General features: G+C 40.7%; 1 protein-coding gene across 2 annotated transcripts in view; it reads left to right on the top strand.

Moving 5' to 3' along the window:
* The first annotated feature begins 501 nt into the window (after window positions 1-501).
* Window positions 502-12,183, top strand: part of STOM (stomatin) — a 32,633-nt gene continuing 20,951 nt past the window's right edge. The window contains exon 1 of one of the 2 annotated variants that reach the window (XM_023586114.3): window positions 502-642. In XM_023586114.3, coding sequence (XP_023441882.1) covers window positions 582-642 — 61 coding nt within the window. In that variant the 5' untranslated portion in view covers window positions 502-581. The remainder of the gene's footprint in view (window positions 643-12,183) is intronic. The other variant, XM_004483572.5, reaches the window with a different exon arrangement.

Consider the following 12,183-nt stretch of genomic DNA (forward strand, 5'->3'; position numbering starts at 1 on the left):
CCTTGCGCTCTGTCTCCCCAACGGTGCGCACAATAGCAGGTGCTCAAAGAGGATTTTGGATACATGAACCTCACTCGAATTCCACCTCCTGCTCGGGGTTGGTCCTGTCGGCCCCCTCCTCTCACATCATTAGTCATCCAGCTCGGGCTGGCCTCAAGACCCTCAGCTTTCTACCCTCAATTCGGAACCCACCCCACCCAGAGAGGGCGCCATTTTCTTTTCTCTAATTCGTCTGCCCCGAGACGCCTCGCCCCATGCCTCTGCCCACAAGAATGCCTTATCCTCAAGCCATCCTTTCCGCGGCCAGGCCCCACCCGAACCCCCTCGGGGCACGCGCCTCTCCGCTCTCGCCACGCCCTTCAGTCCTCGGGGCTGGCAGCGGGCGGCCGCCGAGACACTGCCCGCGGGCGGAGGGTGGGGGCGTGTCCTCCTCGATCCTGAGCGTCGATTGGCTGGATCGCGGGACGGGGCGGGGCTTCGGGAGAGGGCGGGGCTGCAGCTGGGTCTCGAGGACCGCGGCGTCTCCGCACTTTTCCCGCGGCAACGGCGAGAGCAGGACGCGCGCCTTGGACTAGGACGGGATGGCTGAGAAGCGGCAGGGAGCGGACACCCAAGCCCGGCGGCTCCCCGACTCCTTCAAGGGTGAGCCCCGCGCCGCCGGCGAGGCCTGGGGGTGGTCCGGGCGCCCTCCGGGGCGGGGGTGCGCGTCCCCGGCTGCCCCTTAACCTGGGGCACCTGGCCCCGACCTGGCCCGCGAGCTCCGAGGTCTGAGAAACCCGGGCTCAGGCCGCGTCTCCGCGGCTTCCTAGTGCTGCGACCGCTCCTCAAATGCCGATTTCCTCACTCGGAAAAGAGGATAATCAGTCCGGGTGCGTCCGCGGGTTGTTAGAATTAGACGTGCACAGCCCAGTGTCGAGCGTGAGGTGGACGCGCCGGCGGCCGGAGGCGTTTGCAGAGCTCGAGCCGGGCGGGGGCTCGAGATAGCCCGCGGATGCCGCGAGCCAGGCTCAGGGCCGGCGCCTTAGGTCCATTACCTCCTGCCATCCATACATGAGGAAATGCATAAATACTCCCAGCCAGTGAGAGGTGGAGCCGGGACTCAAACCTGCACCCCAGAGACTGGACCGCTGCTTCACCGCCCCTCGCCCGACTCCGCTCCCCCCCCACCCCGCTCCCCCCCCACCCCGCTCCCCCCCAACCCGCTCCCTCCCCCCACCCCGCTCCCTCCCCCCACCCGCTCTCCCCCCACCCCGCCCCGCGCCTTCGGAGCCGACTCTCCCACCCGGCCTGCGCCCACCCCCGGTATGTGAGCCTGGTTCCCAACCCCGCGCACTCCACCCTGCCCACCTCACCCCGCCCTGGCTTCGGTAGCAGGGGTTTATAAATCGGCAGTGTTTGTTTTACTCATGCTACCATAACTCTATGCATTGCCACGTGTTTGCAATCGACCTTATGAAACATTCTCCTTACATTCGGTATCATCTCCCCTTTCTCAACTCACGTTCTGTCTCCTACTAACCTATTCTATGGCAGGGGTCCTTAACAAGGGGTCCGTGAGCTTGAATTGAAATTGAAATTCAGAAAAACATTATTCTTGTGGGGACCTGTCGGGGCAGGTGTGCTGTAACTATACAGTATAGTGTGGACTTAGTAAGGGGTCCGTCGTTTTTACCTGACTGGCAAAGGGGTCCTTGGAACAAAAAAGGTAAAGAACCCCTGCTCCATTAAGTATACTCATGTAAGGGGTAGTCTAGGGAGGTTAATGTTTATTGAAAAACAGCTTGAGGATAATGTAGGGACTGTGTAATAGTGATTTTGGTGGTAGATGAAGATTGTGATTAATAATATAAATACAAAAATGTTCAACTATAAGGTGTTAAGAATATTGTGATTCATGTGAAAATACAACTATTGTAACTTATAGACTATAGTTAGTAATATTGTAACATTTTTGTTTCAAAGGCAAAGAAGGTACTATATCAATGCTAAAGGAGAAAATATAGGGTATAGTTTTATGAAATATGAATATGATTAAGCATTTTTTCTCTTCATTTTCTTCATTAACAGGGAGACCTTGGTCATGTCATTTAATCAATCCATGCTCATTTTGTATCTTTCTGAACACTGGAGAAACAATTGAGTTTGTTTCTAGAATTAAATGAGAGAAATATGTCTGGAAAGAGTTTTTTAGAGTAATGCTTCCATAATTTATCAAGCTGCCTTTTGCCTGTTATTTTAGTTTTTGAAGTTGAAGGAACGTTTACTTAAAAAAAAAAGAGAAATAAGAAGCCCGGGTTGACCTGTGAGGTGTTTTTTTTTTTTTAGCTTCCGACATACTGTAGACATATTTGTTAGAGGAAGGAAGAAATTTTCTCTTTAGCACTCTTTCCGCGTCTTTACAGTGCCACATTTTTCCCCATTCTGCCCCCCTGCACTTTATTTCCTTCCTTCTAGGGTCCTCTCCTTTGTCCCTCCCAGGAACTCTTGGTTCCTCTACCTTCACCCCCCTCCCTACCAGGGCCTTCTTAATCTTGACAGATTGGCTCAGTCTTGTCCTCCTGTGAAGGAACTAGAACCCCAGAGAGGACTGTCACCTTGAGCCTCCAGTGGCCAACTCCCTGGAGGACAGAGAGTCCAAAGAAGAGAGGTGGTAGACCTCTCAGGAGTACTACTTCCCTCCCAGGGGCTCTTGGTGAGCCAATAACTTTGAGTCCCCACAAGAATAATTTCAAAGGCTGAAATTTCAGACAGGATGGCATAGTGAAAGAGACTTAGGGGGCTAGGTGGACTTTCCCAGCACTCCACAAAGAACTCTATGTTGAAGTCATCTATTCTGATTACTTACAAGGCTAGACTTGTCCACCATCCAGTACATGCCCCATTTCCTTTGCCCAGGGATCCTTGTCATTGGTGTCTTCCCAGGGGCATCAAACGATTATAGGAATCTTTGTCCCTCACTTTTCCTTCTAGGTACCTTGGAGAGTTATCTTCCCAAATTAGGAATATAACAGTGAGGAATTTAGAAAAATAGCATAAAATTTTTTTTTTGAGCACTAAATAGGCCAGGCTCTGTGTTAAATAATTTATGTACATTATTTTATTGAATCCTCACAATACATGATGTGGTATCGTTTCCCCCCCACTTTATAATTTAGAAAACTGATATTCAAAGAGTTAGGTAAAGTCACACAGCTTATAAGTAATGGAGCCACATTTTAAATACGGTTTTGATGGCTCCAGAACTTATTCAGTAAGTTTTGATAGTTGTATTTTCCTGGATGGAAGGAGAATGGTGGGTTCCTTTCCTTGTACTCTGACCTCTTGGCAATAGGCTTAAAGTTCTATGAGGACAATTTTAGAGGTTTGGTAGAAACCTCTATGAGGGCAGTAGAAAATTTGGAGCAAGAGTGCTTTGGATATAAACAATCTTTGTACTTAATGTTTAGTTATTATTTATGGCTACAGACCAGTTTGCACTTCTAAATTGTTTTTCTTAATTCTATACTTAGCTTTTTTTAGAAAAAAATCTCTTAAGAATCTAATGGAAATTATACACCTTCTTCTCAGAAAAATACACAATACAAACAAAATTTCCCTTGGTCTGTATCACCTTTTCTTTTCTTTTTTTTTTAAGAGATTTATTTATTTATTTATTTATTTTCCCCTCCTCCCACCCTGCTGTTTTTGCTGTCTGTGTAGTCTTCTCATTTTCTCTCCTCTAGGATTCACCAGGATTCGATCCTGGAGACCTCTGATGGGGAGAGAGGTTCCCTGCCAATTGCGCCACCTCAGTTCCTGATTTCTGCTATGTTTCACCTTGACTCTCCCCTTGTCTCTCTTTTGATGCATCATCATCTTGCTGTATGACTCACTTGTGCAGGGCACTGGCTCACCATGCGGGCACTCGCACGGGCACTGGCTTTTCACGCAGGCACACTTTCTCTTCTACTTTTTCACCAGGAGGCTCCAGGGATCTAATCCAGGTCCTCCCATATGATAGGCGGAAGCTCTAGCACTGGAGCCACATCCACTTCCCTATATCACCTTATCTTGAGGTAAATCATGAGGATCTGACACTGGTGGGAAGGCTATCACTAGAATTTATTGGGTGCTTACTGTGTACCAAAGATAGCCTAAGTGTTTTAGAAACATTATCTAATTGTAATCCTCCAACAGTTCAAAAGGAAATTGTCGTTATCCACCCATTTTACAGTAAGGATACTGGAGCTCAGAGCGGTAAAATCATGCGTAGTGCATAAGACTCAGAGACAGGTTTCAAATCTGAGCTATTTGATTTTCTAAACCATTTTCCCTTTTCTGGAGCTACCTCCAAAATGCACACAAAAAGTAGAACCTTATCTAATATCAGTATTTCACCAAAGGTAAAAGACAGTAAGCAAAGAAACCCCAGTGGAACCCAGTTTAAATCAAGATCTTTTGAATAAGCCCTCTCTGGAGTTCTGCTTCTGAAGGAAGCACTAGAATATAAAAACCCAAACTCTACCCCTTTGCTGAAAGTTAGTTCCCAGGAAGGTAATTATTGCCAGAACTTGGGCAGGACTAGTTTTTCTTAAAGACAGTGCATTCACTTTGTAATGAAATAATGCAGGTGGATTGCAAAGAAATGTATCGTTATAATTAAAAGTCATGTCAACAGAATAAATCCCTTTGGGAGAATTTCTGAAAATAAGCAGACTCATGGGACTGATTTGTTTATTTCAGTTGTTACAGCTGATCAGATTAGGGAGAACTTTGTAACTTCTTCAATAATTAATCTCAGTTAAACCTCCAATGGTCATAAATGAACTCAAACCTGAATGCCAAGCCTACATGAGCTGGCATTAGTGTATTTTTTTTCTGTGTGATTAATAGTTTCACAGAGCCTCTTGATGTCATACATTTTACTTTTTACTCTGTAAAAGAGTAAAAATCATTGATTGCCTAGTCATCTTTGAAGGAAAAATTATAAAAATGTTGATAAAGTAATAAAGATGGAATTCAAAGTCAGTTTTTAAAAGCAGAATAGAAAAGCATTTTCCTGAATACCGTTGTAATCACAAAAATTTGAATTTGTGTCTGCCTAACATCCAGTACATACCTGCATCATAATGTTTGTTACACAGTATTATAATTATCAATTGACTTATTTGTTCCCACCTTTATTAGACCATGGAACCTTTCGAAAGCAGAGATTGTGTCCTTCCTTGCTGTAATAGCTTAGTGTCATGTACCAAGTAAGTTTTATAAAATGTTTGTTGAAAGAAAGAGGAAGCAGAAGAGGAAGATAAAGATCCCTATGAGGAAAATCACATTGTTAAATGTTTGGCTTATGTTGATGGAACCATTTTCCTGTTTGCAGTTTATATAACTCAGAATGTTGGTTTCAGGGTGTGATCATGTTCCTCATTACTTGTTCTTAAAACAGACTATTTGTCTGAGTTTGTATTATCATTAAAGGAATTATAAAGTCAGTATATTGTACCTAATAACAAAAATTCCACACACACCCCCTTTTTTTTTCTTTAGAAGTACCAGGCTGGGAATTCAATCTGGGACCTTGTATGTGAGAAGCCGGCACTTGACCACTGAGCTACCTCGGCTCCACCTTTATTTTTTAAAGCTTGGAAAGAGAAAAGTTAGACATCACAGTCAATAGGAAGAACTGCATGTCACTTCTCTATTATGTAGTGACATTAGAATGGAATTTAGGTTAAAAGATCTGGGTTCCAGTCGCAGCACCGTCACTTACTACCTGGGTGACTGTTTAGTTTCTTAGGCTGCTTAAGCAAATACTATGAAATGGATCAGGATAAAGATTGGGAATTTATTTACTCATGGTTTGAAGCTGGGAAAATGTCTAAAACAAGGCAATGCTTTCTTTGTGAAAACTGGCATTCTGGAGCTGGCAGCCAGTAGTTGTTGGGCCTTAGCTAGTCACACGGCAAGGCACATGTGACTATTGCCTGGTCTCTCTCTTTTCTTCCAGGTTCTCTTGATGTTCAGCTTCTTATTTTCTGTGGCTTTCTCTCTCTCTGAATTTCATTCTCTTATAAAGGACTCCAGTAATAGGATTAAGAGCCATCATTATTGGGCTGGGCCACATCTTGCCGAAGTAATTTCAGCAAGAGGTTCCGACTTACAAAGTGTTCATTGTAATGGATTAGATTTAAGAACATGTTTTTTCTGGGGTATATACAGCTTCAAACCACCACAGTGACCTTGGGCAAGTCTCACTCTTAATAGTTCCTCATTTATATATTGGACACAATCTTACTTGTCTCTCAGGGTTTTGTGAGTATCAATGAGAAAAATTTATGTGAATGTACTTTTGAAACTTTAAAATGTAAATTAAGTTAAAATTTAATGGAAAAATGAAGAATAACAAAGTTAACAATGATTAGGGCCTTTAAGCCAAAAGACCATATTTGAGGGTACTATTCAGAAAGTCTAGTAATTATACAGTACATTCAAATATAGGGGCAAAAGTTGTATGAAAAATGTTTCAAGGAAGTTTAGAATTCTGATTGCCTCAAACGTGTCTTTTTTGTCCTCCAGAGTCCCTGAGCAGATTGTTAGGCTTAATATTTTCTCCATGGTGTGTATAGGTCCCAGAAGGCAATTCACTTAATAAAACTTTATTCTTATAAACTTAGTATGTCAATAGTGATCTTAAAGTTGTAGTAATAACGGTTACTATTTATTGAGCACTTCCTAAGTGTCAAGCACTTTATGCATTTTATCTCATTTACTCTTCTATAAATACTGCCCTTTTCTCCTATTTTATAGATGAGAGTGTTTAGTGGCAGAATTGGAATCCAACATCAAACCTCAAGCTTTTAACCATCGCATAACTATTTGGCCTAAGTTAAAGAATTGAAACCCTTATAATCTAGTTTCCCTATGCTGCCATGCCCCATTTTTAAAATAAAAGTGATGTTACCCACCATAGACATTTATGAGAAGAGCTTCTTTATAGATAATATTTAAAACGTCCAAGTTAAAGAACTAGGGAAAAAAACTGAAAAAGTGGGAGAATTCTGTTTTAATATATTTCTGGGCTAGTATAAATTTAATTTCCCTAATACCCATTATAAATTGTTTTTTCCTTCACCCAATTTTTCTGAACATGGAATTTTTATCTTTCCAGACCCTAATCATGAGCCCATGTTCAGTCCATACTCTGCCTTCCTGAATTCTCTAACTTCATAGTTGGAAAGGGTCTAATTAAAAAAGAAGGGAAGCAGATGTGGCTCAAGTGATTGGACTTCTGCCTACCATATGGGACGTCCCAGGTTTGATTTCCAGTGCCTCCTGGAGAAGGTGAGCTTGGTGTAGTGGGCAGGCACAGCGAGCTGGCGCAACAAGGTGATGCAACAAAAAAGACACAACAAACCAGGTTGCTGAGGTGGCTCAGGTGATTGAGACCCTCTCTTCAACATGGGAGGTCCTGGGTTTGGCTCCCAGTGCCTCCTAAAGAGAAGAAAGACAGAGCACATGGTGACCACAAACAATGAGGGGGGTGGGATAAATAAATAAGTAAAATCTTTAAAAAAAAAAAAAACATTTGAGGTAAAGCATATGACAACTGCTTTGGGGGCAAAGGATGATTTTGAACTGTATACTTGAATTATGTCAACTGGCATGTAGTTTCACTTTTGGCAAAGTCATCCAACTCATTCAACAACTACTTATTTAACGAATATTTGTTGAGTACTTGTTATGTGCTAGGTATAAGCCATATTAACTCATATACTCTTATTTTTAGAAGGGTGAACAGACACAGAGAGGTTTACAGTACTTGTTCAAGATCATACAGCTAGTTGTGCCAGAGCCAACTCTGAACCCCTACTGCTTTAACAAGACCAACCTGGTCACTGCCTCAAAAAATTTACAATCTCGTGGATAAGGCAGACATTGAATAAGATAATTAAATAAATGGTAAATGTTGTTTAAAGAGGACAAAGTGTTATAGGAGCTTTGGAGAGAGGGACCTTCATAAGACAAGGGGTACAAAAATTCCTGATGATATTTTCACCTTTTTTTCCTCTCCTTTATGGCTAGAAACATTTGAATGGTGACAAATGAAGAGCTGTAGAAAATCTTCAAAATGCTTCGGAAATCAAATATTTGTGCTTATTTAATTTCCTTATTTTTAAGCTAAAGCAAAAGAGCTTCATTTCAACTTTTATTGAAAATGTTCTTAAAATGATTAGTTATTTTCTTTCCTTGATATCTGATAGTAAAAACATTTTAAGCTTTGTGGTTCACCTTATCAGCATCTGTTCTTTAGAGCTAGTAATTCACAGCTGTAGTTGGCTTATAACAGGAAGGGAAATTTACAGTCTCCAGTCATGGCTCTTAACTTGATACCATCTGGCCCGTAGCCACTCTAGCCCAAAGAATAATTTCTTCCCTAGAGGTTTAAGGATAAGGACATTTGTAGAACAAGGATGATAAACCGTGCCTAATTAAAATAATCATTTGAAAGAGGATTTATAGTTTGCTTTGAAAGCTTCTGCCTAAATGAACTGCAAGTTAAGATCTCCAACTAAATGCCATCAGTTTTTCAACTATGTTTATTGATAATCCAATATGAAGTAAACTCTCCCACTCTCTAGCTCTTTTTTTTTGTAATCTTTAAAAAAAATACTTAGATTACATAAATGTTACATGAAAAATAAAGGGGATTCCCAAATGCCCCATTTCCTAGCCCTCTCATATTTTCACACATTAACAACATTCTTCATTAGTGTGGTACATTTGTTATAATTGATGAACATATTTTGAAGCATTGCTGCTTAGTGTGAATTATAGTTTACATTGTGGTTTACACTCTCTCCCGCACATTTTTATAAGTTATTACAAGGTATATAATGACCTATATCTGTCATTGCAATATCATTCAGGACAATTCCCAAGTCCCGAAATGCCCCCAAATTATGCCTATTTTTCTCTCTTCCTTCCTTCAGAACTTCCAGTGGCCACTGTCTCCACGTCAATGATAAAAGTTCTTCCATTGCTAGAATCACAATAAGTCTATAGTAGAATACCACCAGTAAGTCTTCTCTAGTCCATCGTTCATTCCCCAATCCTAAAGATTCTTGGATGGTGATGCCCACTCCACCTCTAATTGAGAGGGGACTTAGATCCCATGGGGCAGATGGATGGGACTATCTTGGTTGCAGTTGCAGACTCTCTCTGTTCCTTAAGGTGGTCACTGTCCATCATCATCTACTTCTTAGTTGTCCTGGGTTAGTCTCATGAACTAAATAGTAGTTGTTGCAAATCTGTTGAGATTCAGGGCCTAACAGGTACATGGACAGGCCAAAGATTTAAGTCTCTTGAATATACACCTGTCAACTCTAGTACTAACTGTAGGTTCAAATAAAAGGGGCAGAAGAGCCATGTGTTGGGAAACTACAACTGAGTCCAACTCTGTTTCACTGGGAAGCATAAATTCCAGGATAAGGCCCACTGGTCGGGTGCCAAACTCCTGAGCTATCAGCCCTACCTATAGTGTCTGGATGTCTCCAGAGGCCTCAGGAGCCCTGCTGTTTGAGACAATATTTACTTTGGCAGGCAATGAGATCCTGTCGAGATGTGGATAAGTACAACCTCTGGAACGACCTCCCAACTCACTTGGAAGTCTCTTAGCCATATGAACTCATTTGTCTTTACCCTTTCCCCCTTTTGGTCAGGGTCTTTTTCCAGTTGCATTGCTAGTTGGTGCTTGGTAGTAATCCCTTGTTGTCAGGGAGGCTTACCCCCAGGAGTCATTTCCAGTGCTGGGGGGAAGGTAATGCATTTATATGCTGAGTTCGGCTTAGAGAGGCCACCTTTGAGCAACAAGGAGGCTCTCAGGAGGTAACTCTTAGGTACCCTCTCATACTGGGCTAAGTTTCTATTTCAAAAATAAAGGTTCCTAAGTACAGTCATCTATTAATGGCCCTGTCAGTTGTCCGTCTTCCTTCATTAGTCACTGTCCCTGTACTAAGGGGATTTTTCCTGTCCAGTTAGAGAATGTGGCAGAGTTCCCCAGGATGGGAATTCGGTATTCTCTTGGTTATTGTATGGATCTCCACCCACTGTGACAATGCTCCATGGATACTTGAACACATTCATATGCCGTATAGGATGCCCCAGGTGAACCTCCTCCCATGCATCTCCCATCCTGACACCCCACACCAATGATCCTCCCCTGCCACAGTTGTAACCCTTCTGTGATCCATACTGCTTAAACTAACAAAATAATCAGATACTCTAGCTCTTTTAAATCTTCCTTTTCCTTGTAGACTACTGCTTTTTTCCATTTGTGTTTCTCTCCCACTTTGCTTCTTTCCCCCCTCATCTTTTTTGCTTTCCTTTTCTTCTTTGTGTCCTTCACTTCTTTGTCTTTCTCCTAAACACCAGTCATTTGAAAAATTCAGTTATAGTAAAATTTTGAAGAATTGAAGATGTATTTTTATTCACATATTTTTATATCTGCCCATTTCCCTGTTTTTGTCTTGAAATTTTTATGAAGTTTTGTAAGGCCTTGTTACAAAACAAGCAAAGGAAAAAGGAATCAGGAGGTTGGGAAATGTATCCTTATTTTAACATTAGCTGGAAGAAAGATCTAAAGTATTGTTTAGTTTATGGAAGTTCTCTTCAGATAGATGCATGATATAAAATATGAACAAAAATTGTAAGCCTGTGGACCAGATTTGGCCCACTGCCTTGTTTTGTATGGCTCACAAGCTAAAAACAGTTTTTACATTTTTAAATGATTTTTTAAAAATCACATGAAATTTTAAATCATTTAAATCACATGAAAATGATATAAAATTCAGATTTCATTATACATAAAGTTTTGCTGGAATATAAGACACACATTTTTAAGAATGTATTACCTATGGCTACTTTCATACTACAGTGGAAGATTGAGTAGTTGCAACAGACTGTGTGGCCTACAAACCCTACAATATTTATTCTCTGGCCTTTATAGGAAAAGTGTGACAAATGCTGACATAGATTTTCTGATGTGCAATAATAGTAGCCAAAAAGAACACATATCCTGAAATTATATGCTTTTAGAAAGGAAATTCAAAAATTACCAACACTTTTCGTTCTGACCTGCTATCACCTCTAAAAAGTGCTGTTAGAACTAAATAACATATGCTTTTTAATCTAAACTTCCAGCTGTCCTTTTTCTGCATTCAAACAATACTGGTCTTGGCAGTTTACAACATGATGAAGTGTTTCACCTGTGTTCTGTGAAAGGTGAAGGAAAAGATTGTCCTTAGGTATTTAAATAAATTTTTAGCCCTTCCTTTTCTTTTTGAGTGCAGTAAAGCATATGATTCTGAATCAGGTTTTCATATATTGCATAAGACATGTTTCTGGCCTTTCTCTGAAGAGGAAATCCAGTTTCTTTTGAATAATTATGTCTCAGTGTCAGTGGAATTTTTATTCCACATGATTTCCAGGATTGCCAAGTTCAATAACCTTGAAGTAAATGAACTGGTAAGGGCTCAGTAATGACATATTGACAGTGCAATGAACTTTATACCTGTCTGATCCTGGAAATAAAATTTTACGGCTTTTTGGAATTTGATTCAACAAAAATTACTGCTCAACGTCATTTTTATTTGTTTCCTGATTTTGTTTTGTTATTTTTTTCCCTCCAGATCTTTGCTTTATTACTTTGGGACTCCAGAAATAAAGTATAAGAGGAGCCAGCTTGTAGTGACATAATAGGCATTCAATAAATGGTTATTATTAATAATAGTAATAAAAGATACCTCCCAAAATAGGTAAATTTAAAAATTACATAATTTCATTTTCCAGCAAAATTTTAGTTTATTTCATCAATAAAGATGTGTGGAGACTTTGCTAAGAATATATTCACTGCACTAAAGTTTATCATTGAGAAAATTGAACATAGCCTAAAAGTACATTATATGGAACAGGAGGCTGTTATACATCCATAAATAATGATGAAGAAGAACATTTATTGACATGAAAAGACATTCACAATGTAGGAGAAAAGCAGCTTTTAAATCATTGTATATACACGATTATTTCATTTTGGAAAAAAAATAGCATAGAAAAGGTCTAAAGGACATATAATAAGGCAAAAAATAATCACCAGCCAGAGACAATTAAAGTACAGGTAATTTTTCTTTTTCTCTTTGTTGAGCTATA

This window comes from Dasypus novemcinctus, chromosome 8 (genome assembly GCF_030445035.2).
Source record: "Dasypus novemcinctus isolate mDasNov1 chromosome 8, mDasNov1.1.hap2, whole genome shotgun sequence".
Classification (NCBI taxonomy): Eukaryota; Metazoa; Chordata; class Mammalia; order Cingulata; family Dasypodidae; genus Dasypus; species Dasypus novemcinctus.